The following is a 22,126-nucleotide window of genomic DNA, read 5'->3' as shown; positions in this document are numbered from 1 at the left end:
CTACTTGATACATATTTATTCAAGGCCACAGTTCTTCATTCGCTAAACAGAGTTATACACTAAGTCTCAACCTATGCATTTGACCATCTTAGGTACCGGAGGTAGGTTGCTGTGCCGTAGGAATACATATCCATCTCTATGCATTGATCTGAATGTGCTTCGAGAGCCTACATTGTTGAATGCCGACTTCGATGCAGCTAACTTGGCATATAGCCCTACGAGTGTCCTATGCCATACAAATGGAACCCGGGGTCCATGGCGAAATTCTATAACATAACAGGCTTAGAAGACAAGCGGCACAACGGTATAATTTAATAAGTAGATGTACAACAATATGGAGCCAAAGGCCATATATTTCAGTAATTCTTTAGTACAAATATGGTTAAATATATCACGTCAGCTCTAAGATGCACAATATCTAAATTACCAACTCCCAACAGTCCCGCTATACTCCTATATATTCAAAGTATCGGCGGCGCACATTTTAAACGGATATACCATATCTTAACTTGTTAATACATAGACATTATGGGTGGAGTTGCTTCTATACCGACCGATCCTTCACGAAAGGTCCAGGTCATCTCAGCAGGATACTCGCGAACCGGGACCGTATCCATGTCCATGGCCTTAGCAAAACTAGTTGATGGACCAGTACTCCATGGCGGGACACAGATATTAACACGTGATGATGGTAAGTTCGATGCGATTAGGTACCAACAGCACTAACACCGGCTTAGATTACTGTTCAACGTGGATCAAAGCGTACGAGGCTAGGGAGGCTGGTGATAAGGAACTGACCTTGAAGCTTGTTCGAAAGGCGACTGCCGGTTTTGCTGGAACTGCAGATCTACCACCGTCAGACTTCATTCCCGAAATGGTGGAGCTGTATCCGGAGGCGAAGGTCGTGTTAGTTCGTAGGGATCCGGTCAAGTGGTGGAATAGCATAGCGACTTTGACCGGTAGGACTACGCCATGGTGGCTTGGCATTGTGGTAGCCCCCTTTCCTGGATGGAGATATATCCCGACGTTTGCAAGCGTGTATAGTCGATCAACATTACGACTTGCAGGCCTAGACGCAAAAAATGCTAGTCCAACAGAACTAATCGAGAAGGGTGGTCCTCGTAAGTCTCCTGCAACCAATCTAGTCAACTACTAATAGTTCTTTGTTTATAGACATCCTAGAAGCTCACCACGAGAAAGTTAGATCTGTTGTCCCGAAGGAACAGCTGCTGGAAATGGATCTAAGTGAGGGTTGGGAACCTATCTGCCAATTCTTAGGCGTACCGGTTCCGGATGAGCCATTTCCCAGAGCGAACGATGGCCAAGCAGCAGATGCATACGCTACGAAAGTCCTGCTAAGAGTGTTGCAAGTCTGGGTCGGTATCATCTCCGTCGCCGGACTTGGCGTTTATTCCGTATCCCGCTTATGGAAGCGAACGACGATATGATACCTTCTAAAAACAACGTTCGACGTATTATCGGAGTATGTTCCCTTCCATACTATCTACGATAGGGTTGAGACGGCGAAAGACTATGAACTAGTCTTGAATAATGGTAGCACGAGCATAATAGGGGCAATCCAGGGTGAGCAGAATGGATTCGATACCTAGGAGTACATGAGGACGGATATTTCACTAGCGGTATCGTATTTACGTGGTTCATCCGTACAGCTAAATGAGTGATGCCGATTTAGATTTTGAGATCAATATAAACCCCCAGACGAAATCCGTGAGCAGCTTCAAGTAGGTGATGCAGGATTCTTTAATTGATAACCAGAGATCTCGTACGAATACACTTCCACTCTCAATATATCCTTTTCTATCAATAATTGCTAACCAATGTATCTGCCATTACCTATAACAAGTCCTGTCAACGGTATACGGTTATGGCGTTAACGGAATTAGCAGGACTTATACGTAGTTGTTCTGACCGTTGCTCAAGCCCTTGCTAGCGTATAATCTACACACCATACAAAAATCCCTACAAAAGTCCTTACGAGCATTCCTATTGATACCTCCGGCATTTAACTATCTCCGTAGTGAACCAGCTTCGGCCGACAAGATGGGACAGAATGGTTTCAATGGGACGGATTTCGGACGAAACAGCGTGGTATGAACTGGTAGGCTGGTTACATGGTGAGTGTCAGGGTACAGGTAGGTAGGGATAGCCAGTATGGGTCTATAAACTATATAAGAGGCACACAGCGCCCTCTCAAGAGGATAGAAGACATACTTAGTTCAATACAATCTACCACTTGGTCTATCTATCTCCGGAAGTCTCACTAAACCCTCCACTCAACATGTCATCTCTCAAGCCAATTATCCTCTGGGGACATAACATCGGTCCCAATCCCTTGAAAATCCATATCATCCTCGAGGAGCTTAATATTCCCTTTGAGCATAAGATAGTTCCAGGTGAAGACATGAAAAAAGAGCCTTTCATCAATATCAACCCGAACGGGAGAGTACCAGCAATTGAAGACCCGAATACTGGGATCACGCTATGGGAGGTACTCGATTCCCGACTTCCAAGATCTACTATTAACGAAACTAATCGTGTTTCCCGTCTAGTCCGGTGCTATCATCGAATACATTATCGACAACTATGATAAAGAACACAAGCTAAGCTACGGTACTTCACCTGAGAAGTACTTGATCCAACAATGGATCGCCTTCCAGATCTCAGGTAAGGTTCCCTGGGCCATGCTTCACGTCCTCACTAATTGTTACTAACATCTCTAACAGGACAGGGGCCGTACTACGGTCAAGCCGTATGGTTCTACCGGGTCCATCATGAGAAGCTCCAGTCCGCAATTGATCGGTACGTCAAAGAGATGGAACGCGTGAGGAGCGTTCTTGACCTGCACCTCTCCAAGTCGCCATCTGGGTGGCTTGTCGGCGATAAAATGACCGTTGCGGATCTTGATTGGATTATATGGGAGCAAATTGCAACTCTCCTTATGAGTTTCATGGACATCAATTTGGAAGGGAAGTACCCGTACTATGATGCCTGGTATAAGAAGTTGCTCGAGAGGCCCATCGTAAAGAAGGTAGTGGCTATGAGGACGGAAGGCCTCATGCAGAGTGAGCTCGCGAAGGCAGAGGAGATTGCTAAGAAGGCCTAAAGTAGATAGAGTGCCTACGTACTTTTTATGATTTATCTAACAGTCTTTTCCGAGTGGTTTTAAATATGTACACGGCTTTGAATAAAATAAAGGACGCTGCATTTACCATATGGCGAGATAATGGTTTTAACCCTATCTATGATATAGTTAATTTGTGGCTATGAAACGCGTCTGGGACTTAGATTTCGAAACTCGGAGATGTAAATGCATATAGTACATGGGTAAGACAACCAATTAATTATTTTCAAGGTGTTGAATTATACTGTCAGGATTCTAGATGAGACATCTAGAACGAAGAATAGGTTTAGTATGTATAGACTTAGAACCTCTTAGAAAGTTAGAATTCCTTGCGGAACAATGAAGTCATTTCTATACTGTTTAGTTCCACCTCGTGACATATACTTAGGGTGCCGTATCGGCCTAGCTCACGAGTGAAGCTTCTGTGGACTAGCGGGCACAAATGTCGGGAGGTAGGCAGTCTACTGATCCGTCCAACTCATTGCCAGCTCACTTGAGAAGAAATCTGGAGACGCTGAAGCTTGATAGGACCAGAATGGAATAAACCGGAAGAAAATTGAACACCCGGCGGACGGAGGAATACTCGGCCGGAATCCGGACTCCGTGTCCGGCACAAGTATCGGCTTCCGAACCGGAATCCGAATCCCGGCCAGAGCATTAACCACTTCATGGTTTATGGACATAAGAATAACACCAAAACTATTTCCGGAGATAGTAATTTAGATTATTTGCCTAGTATATAAATAGGAAGGAGTCCAGAACTAGGAGACGGACACGGATCCGGACGAACAACGCGACCCGGCGGGGACGGACTAAGCGTTGGAGTAGGATGTCCTGGTATGTTTGACGCATTGATATGAATACTACGTTACCTGCATTATCTAAGAGACATTGAAATGGCAAATATTAGATTAAAATTAGAATGAACCTTTATCGAGAGCTGGACCAGACCTAGTGCTTAGCTGGTATTTTATCCGCAACGACAGCAAAGACGCTGCAGATCCCAGGATGAAGGGATCAGTTTATCTAAAATCGCATGTTAAAAGTATCTCCCACGTTTCCTGACTGGGGCTTAATGGATCTTACGACTACGTTTATAGGACTCCTCCGTATGAACTGATGATGCGGACATTAGTAAGGGATAAGGAACCCGTCGCCAACTTCTACCTACTTTAGGAGGTAAAAATACTGTAACAAATGATTTCCACTTTCCCTTACATGATTTAGCACGATTGTCGTCTATTTTCTTATACAATGATGCTTCGTAAATGTGGTATGTACTTAATAATAATACATCATGGAGCTAGCTTGCATAGCAAGAGGGTAGTAGAGCTGGTGTGAAGCCAGAGTCGTAGTAATCTGCCTCCTATGACTATTCGACGAAAGAGCATAGAAAAGACTTGTTCGCCTTGGTCTTTCACTAAAACATGACGGACGACCCCCAAGGAAATTATATACTTCCAAATCTCTCCTAATCTATGCTTCTACCCTAGGAGGATCAGTCTTCCCTCCCTCTCCCGGAGGCGGCATCTGACCACCCGGTCCAGATCCCTTATTCGCCTCCGCCGCCTTACGAGCCCTATACTCCCTCATACGCTTCGCCTTCGCGGCGCGCTGTGCATCCAACGCCTCCTTGCGTCGCGCAATCTTATCCTCACGCTCAGCCCGCATCTCGAGAGCGATAGCCTTTGTTCGTCTGCGACGGTGCTTCATGGCTACTCTTCGGCTACCCATCTTGCGCTTCTCGGTACGCACTAGTGTACCCAGACGCCAACTCTCTTCTGCGTAGGCATAACTACCGTCGTCCCTTAACTTGATCACACGCTCATCACGCGGATGGGGCTTGCGACCGTAGCCCTGACGTACAACTTGTGTCGGGATACCGGAGGCGGAGAGAGCGAGCTCTGGTTGCGGGGGTGGGATAGGGGCTGCGGTCATGTTGAGCCGGCGACGGCGCATCGCATGTGTGGGGTAAGGTAGCGTATCCTCTTTGTTGAATACAACTCCGATATATTGTCGCTTCGGGTGCCGCGCGGGATCTCGGTAGTACTTTACGTACCCCGAAGTCAAGGCGAAGATAGTGTGATCTCGGCCCATACCACAGTTCTCACCTGCGAACCACTTCGTACCACGCTGCTTGTAGATGATGTTTCCGGTAATCACATAGGAGTCTATAGCCTCATATGTTAGTTCTTCGAGTGTTGCCCCGCGTTCTTAATCGAAAATCGAGATCGGAAATAGACATAGTGGAGGGTATATCCAAAACGTACCGCCGCTCTTCTTCGCGCCCAGCTTCTTCGGAATCGTGCTCGAGTCTCGTAACTTGTATGCTCCCTGCGACTTGACAGCAGCATTTCTTCGACCTTCTACCGCTGCATTATTGGCTCCTATCCTTAGCTGTCCGAATACGTCTCGTAGCTGTCGTATCGTGGTACCTGGTGCTGCTCTCGATATACTAGAAGCAGCCGCCACTATGGGCCGCTGCAATTGAGCGATCCTCATGGCTGGATACGTCTTTGAACCGTCGTTTAGACCGTTGTCGTTCTTCCGGGGAAGTTTTGGTAGCGCTTTTGGATCATGCAAAAAGCTCGGGTCCGCACCCACAAAATTTAGACTTAGTCAGCTACGATAACTAACCGACCTCGATAACGATAACTAGTGGAAAGTTGCCAGCAATACCAATTCGAGCCTACGTAAAACCACTTATAGCATATGTTAATAGCTGTTACCATTGCTTCAATTTCTCAATTAATTGTATAAATCAAACCATATAAACCATCACGATGAAGCTCCTCCCTTCCCCCCTACAAATACTCCTTCTTGCCCTGCTCTCCTCCGTTGCTCACGCCCAATTTGGTTTCTTCGACCAAATGTTCGGCGGCGGAGGGCAACAGCAGCAGCAGCGCCAACAACCGCAGAACGTACCTAGCGACTCGTCCATCTACCGCTCCAACTTTGATCGTATGCATTGCGATAATTACCTTTGCCCAGATACTCTTGGTAAGTTTCCTCTTTTCCCACCACGACTTATACAATTTTATAGATCCTTCAGCGGAACGGGCATTAGCTTGTAATTGTGAACTCATATATGCTAACTACTTGATCAATAGCTTGCGTGCACTTCCCCCACCACTGCCCCTGCCCGTGGCCCGCCCATGAAGACAAGTTCGAGATGGGAGATGGTCACCGAATTTGCGCATCTAAAGGAGGATTTAAACCTGGGGAGGCCGGAAGAAAAGTCGAACTCGCTCGGAAGGGACTGCTATGATTAATTTTATTAAGCTTTGGGGTTGGCGCATTATTCCTTAGAGTAGAGCATGGAGTTTGTCGAGTTTCTACTTAGAATGAGATCCCAGTGTCTAACCTATATGGCCGAGTACTTCAAGACATGTCTTGATCAAGTTTCGTCTCGTTTCGTGCAGTTTCGCTATAAGACAACGAATATATGAATGAATGTTATTTCATTGAGTCTGAGGTCCAAGACCGCGCAGGTAGAACATCTATAACTACAACTATGATCAACCGGAAATAACTGTATCTTGCCCAGCCTAATACTAGGTAGGATGTCGCTCGCCCCTCCAACACCTAAAACACATCTATTGTGCCTCTGACAAGATGATAAAATCAAGAGGCAATCCACCTAGCCATTAAACTCCGTCCATCATGCATGTCCCGTCATCGCACTCATATCCGTCGTTGTAATTTGCTCGCCCTTCCGTCGCCAACGTCGGTGGCATTCCTCTTACGAGAAGAGCTGCCTATCCCGTATTCCTAGTCGCCAGCTCCGACGACAGCGCCGTTAATGGTAGGCATCGGAGGAACCTCCTCGTCGTCTTCAAGCTCGTCGATAGACTCGGGGTGGCCAAGGAACTTGGCGACGTCCTTCATCTCGTAGTGCTTCTTCCGCAACTCCTCAAACTTGCGATGCTTTTCTTGTTCTTCGGGGGTCAGGCCGAGGAGTTCATTCTCGGCGTCATGTTGCGGTGTGGCATCCTCGTCACTAACATGGACCTTGCTTTGTTTGCGCCCGGCTCCAAATTCATCTTCGGGGATGTCCTCTTCGGGCTCTCCCAATGATAGCCCGGGAATTTCCTCCTTCCGCGAAAGCTCCCCATCGAGCATCTCGTCGTCGTCATCGTCTTCCGACGGCTCGTAATGCTTAGCATACGGTGTTTTGGGTTCGGTGATCTTCATCGTGGAGGTACGCTCCTGTTCCGTCAAATAAAGATTCGCCTCGTCCCACTTCAGGCGTTGATTGCTATCAAACATTTCCTGGTCTGGACCGTGTGAAGGAGTACGCGACGATTGGCGCCGCGAACCAGGAGGACGGCTAGCCGCGCTCGAGGAGCGACGATGGCCGGCATTTGTTTGGGTATTTATGATGGTAAGCTCCTTTTCAGACAAGTCCTGTTCCTTAATCGGAGATGCGGGGGGTGGCGATTTTTGATATGAGTTCTTTAGAATACCTAACGAGAGGAGATCCAATTAGTATGATGAAGGCTAATCCAGAAAATATGCGAAATATGCGAAATTGTAGAATAAAGGGTATGACGTACCTCTAGGGCGCTTGATCTCATGGTTCGGAATGTGCATAGCCTTGGGGCTCAACTCCACGGTCGCCATCTTTGGGACTGTAGGAAGAGAAAGGTCTCGGTAAGTATGTTTAGGTAGCCGTTGACGGTTGAATGGGAAAGTAGAGTATATGAAGGATGAGAAGAGTAAATTTTTTTTTTTGGTATGTAATGGCCTGGGTTTTAAAATCTGGAGTATGTAGGATGGGAAAGTAGACGGAAGTAAGCGGAAAGTAGACAGTAGTAAGAACGGTAAGAAGAGGGCTGGAGGGACAATAAGCAAGGGCTAAAAGAAGGTTGGCGGGTTGGCGGGTTGGCAGATTTGTGGAGGTTAAAGTTGGAAAATTGGCGGCCGGACGCGGGGAAGAAAAGTGACCAGGGAGTTTGGGACCCTGCAGTATAAAATAGTGGAGTTCTTTTTTTGGGCTCTCGTGTGCTTGTGATTTGATGTGATTTGACTGCTAGAATCTTTGCCTAGGATTATTGTTAGGTGCTGATCGTTCTTATGATGATGATACTCGAATATTGCGATTGCGACTATTGCGCCGGTGGGGTTTGGGGTTCTGGACTATGCAGTCTATGCAGTCTATGCAGTCTATGTAGGTTCTATGTAGGTAGAATGTTTTTTTTTTTGATTTATGGATGGTAGGGCATGTGTTACCTAAAATATGGGATGCGTGGCTTTTCTTTCCTATGATGGAGGGTGAGAGGAATGCAGGCAGAGTATTATCGTATTGTCGTATTGGTCTATAGTTTCCCCTATAGTTCCCTTGATGGTGTTGTCTCTATGTCGTGTGTCTAACTGTCTTACTCGGTGGGGAGATCTTGTGATTGAGGAGAAGGACTCGAATTTTTGGTATAAAAGATCAAACAAGAGGATCATAAGAAACAGAGGGGTTGTCGAGTCGAGTACCTAAAGGTAAGGTGAGGATGATGTGACGATCTGTTACACGACGAGTTAATTTAGTTCGAGTTGTTAGTTTAGGTTGTTATATTAGTCTGATCGGGTTGTTCTGGTGGAAAAAAAAAAGACAAACGTTTAACATACTAACCTAATAATGCTATCGCCGTGGCTACTATTGTCGCTACTGCTGCAGTTATTACAGCATTGGGGTCAAGTCGTATTATTAGCCTTGCTGAATGCTGGATGCTTGCTTTAATGCTTGCTTGATGCCTTGCTACAGAAGGTGCAGAAGGTGGGATGGGTGGGTGGTTAGGTGGGTATTCCTATGTACTATACCTATACAATGTGGGTACAGGTATTTCGCGGTAACTACATGTACCTAGGTACCTACATACATGTACATATGTACGTATTTCGTACCTAAGGGAAGCACGAGCCGCCACTACGGAGAGCTGCTTAATAAGGGAGTGATCATCCCACCATCTCACGAGAACTTTATGTCACTACTTCAACGTTTTAAATCCTTTGGTACGGAATCTTCCGGCGCATATATAGCAAACTTTAAAGTATTCGACGGGCTATTCCAAGTATATTATACTTTTTATTCGGTAAAAATCTGCAACCCCCCCTGCTTGCCAAGCTTTTCCTTGCTCACCTTAAGGCTCGAGCTTTCTTTTCGAGATCCACGGATGCTTCCCGAAAACCCTTTAAAGCGGTAAACCTGACATCATATTTTCCTGAAGCCCCGTTTCTAAGTGACCTCATGATACTTTTATTTTCTTATCGTTACTTTCGTCGGCGTCGCCAGCCTATAACGGCGTTACCTAAGCTATCTTTACTTCACTTCCATTGTTCCTTTATCCACTTTGTCGGACCTCGTGCGAGGCGTCACGGCTTCACGGCATCACGGCGTCGAGTCCAAAGAAACCTTTCGGGTCCACTCCGACCGACCTTCAAGTTACTATCAGATGCAATATAATATATAATATTAAAGGACCCTCAAAACTTGTCCCATCTAAATCATTGCCAATCCAAATATCTAGGCATCAAGCATTCATCATTATCGTCAATATAACCATCCCTATATAATTGATGTACATATGAGGTACGTTCAAATGCGCCAATCCGTGAACTGCCTTTGCTTCTTCATCTTCTACTTGCGACAGTGACCCTTCCCATTGAGCCGGGTGTGCGGAACTCATACCTCCTAAATTTCCTCGTCCCCCTTTTACGAGACGACAATTTTACCATCGCATCATCTCGTCCTCTAATAAGATGTTTTTTTTATTTTCCTTCTGCCGCTGTACACGCTCGGAACCTCTCCCACCTTTCAAAAAAGAAATTTTATTTATATAAATCAGGGTCCAAAGGGTGACTGTCTATCTCTGCGCATACTACATAATTAGCGCACCCGTCCCGTCCTACCCCTGGACCCTTTGTCGCAGAGTAAGACTTATATGTGCGCCCTTTATATGTAGGTATATACGTATACCTGGCGCAACGTGGCGGCACGCACGGGAGTAGAGCGATCGCAGATGTCCAAGGGCGAGTAGAAACACCGGTCGCTAGCACATGCTTATCCGGAATTTTTTGAGGCTCGAGAAGAGAGACGTATCAAGCACCCCTAATACTCTACCGATAATGCATGGTCAAGACCCCTATCACCTCAAAATAGTAGGTGAACCAGCCAGCCAGCTTTAAAAAGCTACACTGGCGGCAGTTCAGGGGTCTTCACGTAGCACAGCAGTAGATACGGCAGCTCCGTAAAGCAACCGACCATGGTAGGCCGTTGATATCGACCCGGGGATCTTATCTTCTGCCCATTATCTAGATGTACGTGTTGGGCGACCCTGATGTCTTGGATTGTTGGTTTGTGCTTCCGGCGGTGAACCAGTTGCCGAACTCTGATATGAGATATAAGCCTTATACCGTGGTAGATACGACTGTGCCATTATATCTTTTACGAGATGAAAACCCGTGCATTGCACACTACTATCTGCATGGGTCGATGGTGGTTTGATGACATGGTTGGCCAATGGTGTAGAATGTTATGTATATATGCGTCAAATTCCCGAAGACCCCTATTTCATCGTGATGAGAAGTGGATATAAAGTGCATACGGTGAGCTAGAAGCGAGAAGTATTTGCAATATTCTTTCAGTTGTAGTCTTTTTATTTTATATTTTTATTTTATAATTTTTGTTCTTTTATAATTAATTTCTGTTATCTTAATCTTCTGATTATTGTCTCTCATTTTGCTGTATCTACAGCATCGTCTATCATGGGTTCGGGAACATATACTAGCTCAATGAACAATAGCTACAGGAACGGGATTAGCGTTAGTATGTCAGACACGGCTGATAAATATCCTTACATACAAAGTGGTGTAATAGTTGAAAGAGGCTAGAAGGCTATTCTTCAGATAAGCGATTCGGCATTGTCGACTCTTGCTACCCGTCTTAGTTATGGCTCATCGCGTGCTGTAAATGAGATCATTTATATAGTCTTCGTAGAACACACAAGTACCGGAACCAATCACTCCTAGTCCGGATAATCGAGACCCTCGCTAGAAATTGTATGAGTAAAGCGAGGAAAAGGTGTAGTAGCACCCATAGCTACATAACTACCAATCCCACATGAAGCGCGAAGTCCCTGCATATAAGACGATATACTCAATATAGCTCTGTTGTCATTAATACGTATTATCCTCCCATACGTAGTTGGTCCAAATTGTCTAACAGCCTCACACCATCATTTATACCCCGGAGTAATATCGATCACCGTAATATTCTTTCAGCCTTCTTCGAGTCGCGAAGCTATTCCTAATTTAGAGTAAGTAAGCAGTATCAATAATTTCAGCTCATATAAAAGCTTACATTGCTTATTTACATAGTCGTATCTGTCGAATCACACCCCAACCATAGATAATAAGTAACTGTAATAAATACAACCGCTAGATATGATAGATTTTATATCTGCGGTCAGATAAGAAGTTGGTGTGTAGAAATCTTGTTACACATTTTTTAAAATATGAGAAGTGATTACCCTTCTAGGGATCTAAGGGTATAACTACGGAGCATCCAGACCGCCGGGCGACGACAAAGTGCTTTCGATGTTACACCTTACCGAGTTTATCCCGTGGTATCTGACTTATAAACCGGTATGCAAACGTGCTGTAACACAGCATGCTACTACCCAAATCCGAAAACGGAGCTAATCATCACCATCCATTTCGTCATTAGCTCTCTTTTTCTTAACCTCCCTTTTCTTAGGCCGGAGCCATTCCTCCATACCAAGAGGCCAGTATACTCGGTTATTAGGGCCGCCCATCCCAAGTTCCGACTCCGGTATCTCGGGCGGTGGTTTCTGCTCCTCCTCCGCGTCCTCTCCAGCCTCGATATCTGCGTCTGCATCTTTCTTGGTCTTGCGCTTCTTCTTCTTGGGAGGTTTAGGTATCGGTCTATTTTCATCTTCGCGCTCATACGGGATAACGTTGTTAAAACGGTCCCATCCAGGTAGTTTGAAGTTTCTCATTAGATCAAATACTGCCTGTTCCTTGTCTTTCGCCTCAATCATGAGATCCGTGTCATTCGGACACGGCGGAAGGGTCATAACACGAGGGCGATGCTTTCGTCGCTGACGTGGAGTGATGGCTTCCGAACAAGGTTCGCTATAGTGCATCTTTTGCGTGATACCTTTTCTATCCCAGGTTGCTCTGATCCTTGGGTAGAGTTCTATAATATCCTTGGTCCCCTCGCGGATTTTGCCTTTGTCAAACATGATATTGTGATGATGAAAGTCCAAAACGAGCGGGATGTTTAATTCCTCACATATGGGAAGTAGGTCGTGTACCGTCCATGACACGTCGTCGTTTTCTAATACCAACCTTGCCTTGACACTTTGTGAGAGTTTGGCATAGTTTTTCCTAAACCGATCGAGAGTAGCCTCCTTATCACCAAATACGCCGCCCATGTGTATAATCATGACGGCATCTTTATCGAGTTGCTTGGGCAAGCGTAGAAGTGTTAGCAGCTCATTGTGATATTCAAGATCGCGAACCGAATTTCTAACAACCTCAGGCCGTGGAGAACCGAGTTGTGTGAACTTTCAATGAGTTAGTGGCGTCTTTCTCGTATAGAGTAGCTTAACATACCTGTCCAGGATGGGTGGTGAGCCGATGTCCTAGCTCAGCTGCGACTCTTCCTGCTTCAGCAAGTACTTTCGAAGCGAACGGCGCTAGCTTATAGCCATATTCTTCATGGCTGGCAAAAGGGAACATTTCCGAACTTAAGCGCATGAATTTGATACCATACTTGTCATTCCAGCATATCATCTTTACAATATCACGTGCATTGGCGAGACCAAGTGCTTCAACATATCTCTGGCCTCTGGCTACATCAGCCGGCTTATTCTTGTCTGGGCGATTCTTTGTAGCATGTTCAGGCTGGGACGGATCTTGAAGGGGGTGACGATGCTCTATAATGGAAGCTATTCGGCATGTTCTCGAACTGAATACCGGTGGGCTTGAAAGTCGTAAATACGTATTGAGGCAAGCCTGACTAATGTTAGAGATTATGTATTGCACGATTGCATACACTTAATTATGCTCGGGGGGATTCACATAGCCTAATCTACCTTTCCATGGTAATGGTAGATAGTCACTATTAACAGGGGGTGGTCGGGATCCTTCTTGCTTGAAGGCGTTGGCATCAGCCTCCCCTAGGGATCCGTTACCACCCTCCTCCCTGTCGCCTGGTTCTCCGTCCTCGTAGGCTTCGAATTCCTCATCGACACTAGTCTTCTCACCATTCTTCTCCTTCTTCTTTGCTACACTCTTCTTTTTCTTGTCGTCGTCGTCTCTTAAGCTATCCCTTTCAAGTTTCGCTGGAATTGAATCCGGCTTACAATTTTCGGGTTTCGGAAAGAAAGTTAAATCTGCGTTCCGTCCGTTAGAATCACTCGAGATTGAGCTTGCATCAATTGCTGTCTTCTGCCGCTTGGTATCGTCCCGAAAAGTATCCTCCATTTCACGAAGGCCACCAATGGCCCCCGTGACGTCCGGATTTTGTATCGTTTTCTTGATATTACGCCCCGATCTTCTGGGTGTGACATCAGGCTTCTCTTGTTGGATGTCCTTATCCGACTTGTCATCTTGCTGCAGAAATACAGTTGATTTCTGTCTTTTAGCGACCATCGTGGAGAGGTTATAATATGTGAGTATGAAATAGGTGACTGGCTTAAAGGAGTTGAGAAAGCATTTAGATTCAGCTCTAGAGCAGCGAATCAGATGTGGAAAGATGGACATGCAAAGACGGATGGCTGGTAAGAGAGATCACAGCTATTATGTGAACTCGTATGATTTTGATCTAAGATTTGGGTAAATAGAGTACCTGAGGAGTAAGAGATACAGTTCAGACATTTACAAATAAGAAAAACCAATATGGATGAGATCATCTGCTATGCTATGTAAAAGAAGCAAGCTAGGCGGAGCCGCTATTCTAGACAGCGCCAACTTCCTTTTTCCTTCTCCATCGTTAATTAGTATGTACGACAGTAGATATTAACAGAGTTTACTATGTAATCACTAGATTAGTGAAGTGAGAACCGATGATGTGCGTCATGAATTGGGTCTAGCCACGAGATCATGAGGCGCAAAGGGGAAGCTCGAGGGAAGCTTTGCTCCGTCTTGGATACTTCTCGAACATCGGCCATCCTTGTGTTGCGGCAGCGGGCCGGACCATTTCTTGCGGCTGATTCCTTTTTGAGTTGGCCATGGCAATACAAAAATCCAATAAAACAAATTGGAATGTTCCCCGATCTTAGAGCGCGTTAGATGTGAGTTAGGGTGAGGTCATTTAAAAGTGAGCGATGATCGATGAAATCATCTTAGTGTCGATCGAGATGCGAGATGCGAGATGGCAACTTCTAGGGTCCAAAGCTAAGCTAAGTTAAGCTAACTTTTAAATGCGTCTAGGGGTCATGATAGTCACGTGAAATGCATCTCTGTAGGAGCAAGATCTAGCGCGATTAGGCCCTGTTAGCTTGGTAAAAAGCACCTAACGTAAGCCACGCTGCAAGCTGTAAGTGGAGTACGTGGTGTAAGTGACCACCAACAGCTTGCAACATTGAACTACATACATTTATGACTGCGCAAAGAATATAGAAAAGTTATATATCAATGGTCATCATCATATATTGAAGATAGAATTAATTTGACTTTCATCGTCAATGGTGTCGTATAGATTAACGAAGAAATTAAATATTTAGTGGCGGCCCATTCCGCTAGAGCAGCAAGGGCTTACAAGGATTTACTCCGTCGTCAACTTCTTCACGTCATTCCATTTCATACAAAACCTCACGTTTATAAGCTATTCTATTAACGACTGATTATAGCTAATAACCCAAATGGATTCAAGCAGCTGCAGCCCATTTTTGGTTTGAAGAAATCGTGTATTCCTAAAGGCTAACGGTGCGTGCATCGCCTTAATTAGGTTCCAGCTTATTGGCCGTGTACCTATTAACGGAATCCATTCTTCGATACCTAATACATCGCTCTATTTTACTCTACATAGATGCCTGATCTATGCCTTATCTTCATGCGTTACTGGAGATGATAACGTACTGCGACTAGATACCTAAGACCGATTACCAAACAACGGCTACCGGTATCAGAGCCTGTACACGATAGTCTTCCCTCGTCTCCTCTTCCGCCACGTAATACGGATCTCGGCAGACTGGACATCTGTATTCTTTCCGCAGAAACCATGTAGCTAGACACTTAGCGTGAAATACATGTCTACACCTCTTCATCTTCAATACTTCGTCATCGATGGGCTGTGTAGGCTGGTGTTTCGTTGCAGCTGCGTCCGAAGCTACTGTGATTATCGTAGCAGATCTTGATATACCGTCTCCGGCCTCTAGATCCGTATCGCGACCGGTTGCTGATGTGGATGGACGAGTGTCGCTAGAGTAGAGGTGCGCGAGGCATATTGGACTATCTACAGTATTAGACGTACGGCACGAGTGTAAGATGAATTTCGGGAGCAGCCTAACCATTCAGCATCCTCCGACTCTGTCAGTGAATTACGAGCGTGCCTCTTCTCAGTTGCGTCCTCTAGCTGTACTAGCGCCCGTTGAATCGAATCTGGCAGGTCAGGTTTCGAGTGTCTCTTGTTCCTAGTCCATAGGCGGGTTATCTTCCCCTGCAGATCGAGCCATCGAGTGATCCTATCCGAAGAAGATTGTTAATACGTTTCCGCATGTAGAGCGATAGAGAAGTAATAAGTTATTAGGGTATCAACTTACAGCGCTACGACGACTATTACCCCTAAAAAGGCTAGGATGAATATGACGATGGACTTCCAGGTAATTTCCATTTTGCCGCCTTACATATAGAGGTCGAGGTATGGAATTGTTGAGTAGCACTGTGAGAGTAGCAGTCGATGTCGAGATGTTTCGAGCGGGGGGCACACATTTCACAGCTCGGCGAGTACAGAAACCTTAAGTTTCGGCAATCATCGAATGTCTTGAAGAGATGAGACTGATCTCCGGTCCGAATTCTACACATACTCCCTGTGCCGACTGGCAAGTATCCATACAGCTCGTTACACGCGTTAGTTACGTACGGTAAAGCATAAGTTTGACTTGCTTATCCCTTGCTTTATCTACTTTATCGTGTGTATTAATAGATTGGTAACGAGTTAGACTTAACACGCTGGATTCCGGGTAAGCCAACCAGCTGTAATAGAAACCGATACCAAGTTCCTAAACCAAGGTATCCCACCAAATTCTAGGAAGGTTACCTTAGGAGGTAGGTAGACGATTAAGGAATACACTAAAAACTATAAAACTAAGAATTACGAGACATCCCAAATTACACTCTCGCATTTACACTATCTCGCATCCAGCATTGGTAAATAGTTCGCCGTGAGGTCTTCATTTTTATCTAATTACCTTACATAGTAGGTTTACCTGCAAGCTCTCTAAACTCTTCTAGCCCAGGTCGCACCTTATTTTATAACCTAGTCCCTGCATTTTCGCGCATCTCTAACACGAAATAGCCAGCAACCTGATAGGCCGGCCAGGAAGTAAGACATGAGATCGACCCCGCCTCAGCCTGCGTTTAACAGGAACAGTCAGGCCTTGTGGGTGGTCGGTGCCCCCTTAATTTATTTTCTGAGCTGCCTAAAGGTCAGGCTATCGGGCGGGCACACGTGGCTGAAAATTGTCGGGAAAAACGTAGGGAGACGGCATCCCGATCTATATTAACCTTCCTATGCAGACGGTCGTGCTCATCCTTCACCTGGTTCTTTGCCTTTTCGCGTATGGTTCGGACTCTGGGTTTGTTCTGGCCTTTAACTTGTGCACCCTTTCTTGCACGAAGTTGATAGCTTCTTGCAATAGAACCTTTTCGCCCCACCGCACAGTTACGGCCATCCTCTGCCGGCCTAAAACCTTATTGCCGGACAATAGATCCAGATCGTACAATTGGTTTGTAGTATATTGTGCCAGTCTTAGTTCGAGGGCGCGATGTATGACCAACGATGTGATCTCGTCCCGTATCGTCTTATCTGGAATAGTAGCTGGGTTGACCTTCCTGATCGCTTTGAGTACTGCATGGAGCTGCTCGACTAGATCCGAAGGAAGCTCTTTGAAGGTCGGTTCATCCTTAAGTTCTCCATTGGAATTCGGCTCCCCTGAATCTCGTTCGATGACAAAAGCGTCCTCAATTTCTTCTAAGTCCAGCTCATTGACCTACGAACATTTAGCATTCTGAAGATGGTAAGGGTATCGGTTCCATCGTTTCCATTGCTTACCGCTTTACCCCAGGCAGGTTCATCCAACCCGAGAGTGTCCTTTAATACAGACAATACCAAGTCCCATGATATTTCCGTCACGTCATATCGGGAGTGGTTTTTCGTTACGTATCCGTAACGTCTTAATAAGTCGCCATTTCCGAGCGGCCCGTAGTAGTTGAGTATCTCAGTTCCGGCAACAATTGGCCGCAGGGTAGTGACAGTCAAGCTATCTTCGCCGTGATTAACGTGAGCCTGTTGCTTATCAGTACGAGCTCGTAGCATAGGATTTACTATTATATTCATAAAACGAAGTATGCTTACATTGAATTCGGCATCTGCATTCAAGATATCGGCCATCGGTACCATACCCATCATGAGGGTCCCTTCTTTATCTTCAACCCATTCCTCGCCATTCTCAGGGTCAGCTTCTTCGTCTTCATTCTCCAAGTCGAAAGCATATGCCATAATGGTACTGCCCATGCGATGCGCTAGAAGCATCAACTGATCCTCGCTAAGTCTTCCGGATCCTTCTGGATAAAAGACATCGGCATACTCATTGATTATTGGTAGTACTCGAGTGCGGAACATGCCATCGGCCTCGTCTTTACCTATCTTGGACACGATTGAGCTTGCTTGCAGTTCGCTCAACTCTTGATCTGACCACCACATCAAGGTCTCAAACTGATTAGGAAGCACGTCGAAGTAAGGTTTCCATCGAGACCTGTCACCTTGAAGATACTCATATACCATGATGAGAATAAGTGAGATCCAGTTATCAGGAGGGCCGCTAGTTTCGCTCCCATCTTCATCGGCTTCATTATCTGTGTCCTCTAAGCCCGTAGTCTCGAAGACTTGGGGTATGCGTTTAGGGAGGTCAGAAGTCTCCGCGTTGATGATTGCTGTTCTCGGAATAGAGAACAGTACGGTATCCTCAGGGATGTCCGCAGTGGCAACTAAGAAAAGTCATTGGTTAGCAATTTGGGTATGATCGCTAAAATGCATTGTTGGTTCTGCTTATCCCGCACCAATTCCTCTTCCGGCACCGTTTGCGCGCAGATCTTCAATCTTGATATTAGGATGAAAAGTCGCTCCAGGCCAGGTCCTAAACCAATCTAAAAATGATGCGGACTTGGCATCAAAAGCTAGATCTAACATCTTTCCTCGTACGATTTAGATCTCTAATCGAATAAGATAGCTCTTAGATCTTGCTAACGGAGATATTTGATATGTCGCAAACTGTTAAACCGGTAAATTCAATGAAGTTGGGTTTTCATAGGCTCGGAGATGATTCGGGAATGACGGCTTGATTGAGAGATAGACGGAGGTACGAAGTACTGGATAGTTGAATTGAGGTAACAAAAAATATTTATTTATAAAGGTTCCTGCAACGCAAGAGCGATCTCCCGCAATCTTGCATACCAACAACTCCAAATTATGTGCAGCGTTATGTACTTCTTAAATATTGGGATTCACGGCGCATGTTATGTTTTTTCTTAGCGGTATCTAAAATTAGTAAGCTGTAAGACATCATAATCGCGCTTTTACATTATCTTATCGCCGGTCTGACAGGAACATGGCGATCCACCATCTTGACGAATCATACTCTTTTAATACGTTTGATTCTTCCTTTGTAAGTGATGCCAAATATAACACTTTTATTCCTATATCTATACCCTAATGTTAATCACTCAGATTCAGACCTCTTGCTGGAATTTGGGAAGGGTAGACAGGTTTATCTTAGGCATTGCCTTATGCCCCTTAAAGAGACTTCACATCGAATTTGACGATATTCAACCTTTTTAATGTAATTTAGACTTCATAATCCTGGTCAGAGCCTAACTACCATCTGCTGAGCCCCCTGCTTTTCCATCCTCCGCTGCACCATCATCCGTCATCTGCACGTCTTGTGCGCCCTTCTCTAGTCCGCCTTCCTTAGCATTATCGCCTTCCAGATCTTTGCTCTGCGAGAGAAAGTAATCAACAACGTGCATATGGTTATTGAAGGCTGCCAAGTCCAGCGGAATCTGGTCTTTGTCGTTAGCCGCAGTAGGCGAAGCGCCTCGCGATAGGAGAAGTTTGACGACGTCAAGGTGACCACCTAAACATGCCCAATGCAAGGCTGTGTTTCCGAACGAGTTCTGTAAGTTGATATAAGGTACCTCCGTTTCTGTACTTGTAGATGGTGATACTTCATCTGATGACGGAGCTGCTGCTGCTGCTTCTGCTTCCTTGGATGCCTTAGAAGGAGCAGGGAAGTGTGAGAGTATCAAAGTGACAGTTTCTAGTCTAATATTAATATAAATATTGAAATGCATAGTCGTCAACTTACTCGCATGACCATTTGCTGCTGCCATATGTAAGCAGGTCGCCTTGCCGTCATCTCTAGCCGCCGCTATGATCTCGGCCCGTGTAGCACCCTCCCGAACAGCAAGCTCCTGAACCATTCCCGTGAACTCTGCATCGTCGCCGGTACGGGCTAAGTAAATGAGATCATCAATCTCATCTTCCGATAACTTGGGTGCCATTTTGATTATTTTGAATTTTCCTTCCGTAATTCTCTAAATCCTTTAATTCCAAACCAGTACCAACGTCCGGGTATTTTGTCCTGGTCCGTGCTCTTGGTATGAGTAGTGGTGGACCTAATTGGAGAGCGAGATGAAAATTTTTAGTTGTTTAGCACAGATGCTTTTTTGTGGACAAATTAGATAAATTTCGCATGGAATTTAGAACCTAAGAATGTTCAAAAAGCGCTTTTGAATTCCGTATGGTAAATCGGTCAGAATTTAAGACTTGGGTGAATTTCTAGTAGCAACATCTTTTCATGATAGCGTTGAGTTGGGCGTTTACCTCTCAAATTGGGTCCTAGAGTCACGTGATATTCTAACAACCTAAGAGTGTAGCCGATATTAGGGGGTACAATAGAAACCCCTTTATACCACAGCATAGAGCTCATCTGAAATCTTTTAATTATAGTTCTCTATTGGAGATGGTCGGGTTAGGTATGAATTATTAGATTTATTGCTGATAGTTTGATAGCTTCACGTCTAACCAGCTTGTCATATCGCCTGAATCATCCACTGCTTGTATCTCGGCTTTAATATTCAGCATAAGCATTAGCTGTAACTCATGCACCAAGCTCGGTTCATTTTCACTTTCAGCCGGTCGGCTATCAAGTCTGCGCAAGAGGCTAACCGCTTTCCGTCGGTCAGAAGTACTGAGTTGAGCAGCGACTTCGACCGGAATCGCGAAAACAGAAATACTAGATGATGAACTGGACGAAGATGAATCCTGACTGGACTGGGGAGTGAGATCATCAGAGGAACTGCTATGAGATGAAGATGAGTAGTGAGTATGGCTTAGAATGTCACAGCTCTTTGGCCCAAGCCATGAGATCTCCGGAATCGTCACGTTTTCCTCATGACTGAGTCCCTGGCTGCCGCATTTGTAGGTAAGCATGATGGCAATACCGCTAGGGTCAAAATCGACAAGAGCGTAAATGGGAATTTGCGGGAAGGATGAGTGTAGAAGGTGAAGGAATTGTCGTGTCACCAGATCTGGATAGCCTTTCCCCTAAAAATAATAGCATGAGCAAAGACGATAAAATACTACGCTGTGAATAGGATGTCTTACTGTAACAAGAACTCCTATACCTGCGTCAGATAGCCCATAGTATCCAGACGCGGCCAGTCCACGAAAGGTGGCCTTGTAGAAACATCAGAGAATGTCCGGCGAATATTCAGATAAAGGGACTTGCCTCCTTTTCGATAACGATGATCCATTTCGTTTCACCAATATCAATTCGATGAATAGATTCAGCATGCGGAATTAGAGTACCCTAGTAACATCCATTAGCTAGCTTGTTAACACATTCCTCAAAGTGTAGTTCGATCCTCACATTATTATCAGAGCTGCAATCAAGAACGGAGTGGTTCTTTAACGTGATAATAACTCCCCCTGCAATAAGACCTTTATATGCAGCAACCTAGTTCGATACTTAACCCTTAAATCTACTCGAACTTTACTTTAAGGATACGTACAACACTCAACGAGTCTCTACCAACTCCGAATGTAAAGGCGATATCGTCGACAAGATTATCAACATACTGCTGACTTCCGAAAAGATCTGGATTTTGATAGTAGATATTTCTATAGCCAATTAGCAAATCTACTTGATACGTGAGACTGATTTAAGGGACAGAGAAATTCGGCAAGAAAATAAACAGACCTTTTCGTAATGACATGGCCAGAAATGAGTGCTTCATAGCACAGATGAAGAATCTGAAGAACACATGCTAAATATGTAATTAATATAAGATGACCTAGAAGCAAGATGCAAGGCTCTTTTCGTGCTATGAACTCACTAAATCTTTTTGCCTCTGCCTCCGTACTTGCTGGGAACCGGATGAGACTTTCATTGCCTGTCCGGCGATTACGTAGAGGAATATCAAGAACTCGATTCTCGCTAAGCGCGTCAATAATTCTTTCTAGTACATCTTCAATCTTAGCTATAACAGCGTCGACTTGTATATTTCTTGTAGCATCTCCACCAAACGTGACGATGTTATTTAATTGCCTGTCCATTGTGATGAAACGTGATTCAAGTGAAGGTATTTCAGTTCCCTTAGCCATTTCTACTGCAGCTTAGGAATGAACTGTATACTATGGTACCTACTGATTGCTCTTGCCGGACTATAACTGATGTTAATCTCAAG

The 22,126-nt window shown here is 45.1% G+C and overlaps 9 protein-coding genes across 9 annotated transcripts; 3 read left to right on the top strand and 6 right to left on the bottom strand.

Annotated features, from left to right (window-relative positions):
• Window positions 1-528: 528 nt before the first annotated feature.
• GL218_06457 (putative nad dependent epimerase dehydratase protein) lies at window positions 529-1,448 on the top strand (the record flags this gene model as incomplete). The annotated part of the gene is made up of 3 exons (XM_033583170.1): window positions 529-691; window positions 738-1,121; window positions 1,174-1,448. The coding sequence occupies 3 exons, from the start codon at window positions 529-531 to the stop codon at window positions 1,446-1,448; spliced, it is 822 nt and encodes a 273-aa protein (XP_033433614.1).
• An 851-nt stretch (window positions 1,449-2,299) lies between these two features.
• On the top strand, window positions 2,300-3,124 carry GL218_06456 (Glutathione S-transferase 2; the record flags this gene model as incomplete). The annotated part of the gene is made up of 3 exons (XM_033583169.1): window positions 2,300-2,509; window positions 2,571-2,685; window positions 2,745-3,124. 3 exons carry the CDS (start codon window positions 2,300-2,302, stop codon window positions 3,122-3,124), a joined length of 705 nt encoding a protein of 234 aa, XP_033433587.1.
• A 1,494-nt stretch (window positions 3,125-4,618) lies between these two features.
• GL218_06455 (54S ribosomal protein L27, mitochondrial) lies at window positions 4,619-5,644 on the bottom strand (the record flags this gene model as incomplete). Its single annotated transcript, XM_033583168.1, has 2 exons — window positions 4,619-5,313; window positions 5,413-5,644. The coding sequence occupies 2 exons, from the start codon at window positions 5,642-5,644 to the stop codon at window positions 4,619-4,621; spliced, it is 927 nt and encodes a 308-aa protein (XP_033433612.1).
• A 281-nt stretch (window positions 5,645-5,925) lies between these two features.
• On the top strand, window positions 5,926-6,410 carry GL218_06454 (Long chronological lifespan protein 2; the record flags this gene model as incomplete). The annotated part of the gene is made up of 2 exons (XM_033583167.1): window positions 5,926-6,142; window positions 6,253-6,410. 2 exons carry the CDS (start codon window positions 5,926-5,928, stop codon window positions 6,408-6,410), a joined length of 375 nt encoding a protein of 124 aa, XP_033433613.1.
• Window positions 6,411-6,913: 503 nt separating this feature from the next.
• Window positions 6,914-7,765, bottom strand: GL218_06453 (putative glc8 protein; the record flags this gene model as incomplete). Its single annotated transcript, XM_033583166.1, has 2 exons — window positions 6,914-7,608; window positions 7,699-7,765. 2 exons carry the CDS (start codon window positions 7,763-7,765, stop codon window positions 6,914-6,916), a joined length of 762 nt encoding a protein of 253 aa, XP_033433610.1.
• A 4,064-nt stretch (window positions 7,766-11,829) lies between these two features.
• Window positions 11,830-13,810, bottom strand: GL218_06452 (UV-damage endonuclease; the record flags this gene model as incomplete). The annotated part of the gene is made up of 3 exons (XM_033583165.1): window positions 11,830-12,720; window positions 12,770-13,171; window positions 13,238-13,810. The coding sequence occupies 3 exons, from the start codon at window positions 13,808-13,810 to the stop codon at window positions 11,830-11,832; spliced, it is 1,866 nt and encodes a 621-aa protein (XP_033433611.1).
• A 3,104-nt stretch (window positions 13,811-16,914) lies between these two features.
• Window positions 16,915-18,569, bottom strand: GL218_06451 (Ribosomal lysine N-methyltransferase 4; the record flags this gene model as incomplete). Its single annotated transcript, XM_033583164.1, has 4 exons — window positions 16,915-17,370; window positions 17,433-17,666; window positions 17,736-18,367; window positions 18,440-18,569. The coding sequence occupies 4 exons, from the start codon at window positions 18,567-18,569 to the stop codon at window positions 16,915-16,917; spliced, it is 1,452 nt and encodes a 483-aa protein (XP_033433576.1).
• A 680-nt stretch (window positions 18,570-19,249) lies between these two features.
• GL218_06450 (Ankyrin repeat-containing protein P16F5.05c) lies at window positions 19,250-19,939 on the bottom strand (the record flags this gene model as incomplete). The annotated part of the gene is made up of 2 exons (XM_033583163.1): window positions 19,250-19,695; window positions 19,744-19,939. The coding sequence occupies 2 exons, from the start codon at window positions 19,937-19,939 to the stop codon at window positions 19,250-19,252; spliced, it is 642 nt and encodes a 213-aa protein (XP_033433659.1).
• A 490-nt stretch (window positions 19,940-20,429) lies between these two features.
• GL218_06449 (Meiotic recombination protein SPO11) lies at window positions 20,430-21,995 on the bottom strand (the record flags this gene model as incomplete). Its single annotated transcript, XM_033583162.1, has 7 exons — window positions 20,430-20,984; window positions 21,045-21,116; window positions 21,169-21,249; window positions 21,310-21,396; window positions 21,452-21,560; window positions 21,640-21,706; window positions 21,776-21,995. 7 exons carry the CDS (start codon window positions 21,993-21,995, stop codon window positions 20,430-20,432), a joined length of 1,191 nt encoding a protein of 396 aa, XP_033433727.1.
• Window positions 21,996-22,126: the final 131 nt, after the last annotated feature.

Source organism: Daldinia childiae (genome assembly GCF_008694065.1).
Source record: "Daldinia childiae strain JS-1345 chromosome Unknown Scaffold7, whole genome shotgun sequence".
NCBI classification, from domain to species: Eukaryota; Fungi; Ascomycota; class Sordariomycetes; order Xylariales; family Hypoxylaceae; genus Daldinia; species Daldinia childiae.
The sequence above is the reverse complement of the archived record's forward strand: the minus strand, read 5'-3'. Positions and strand labels throughout refer to the sequence as shown.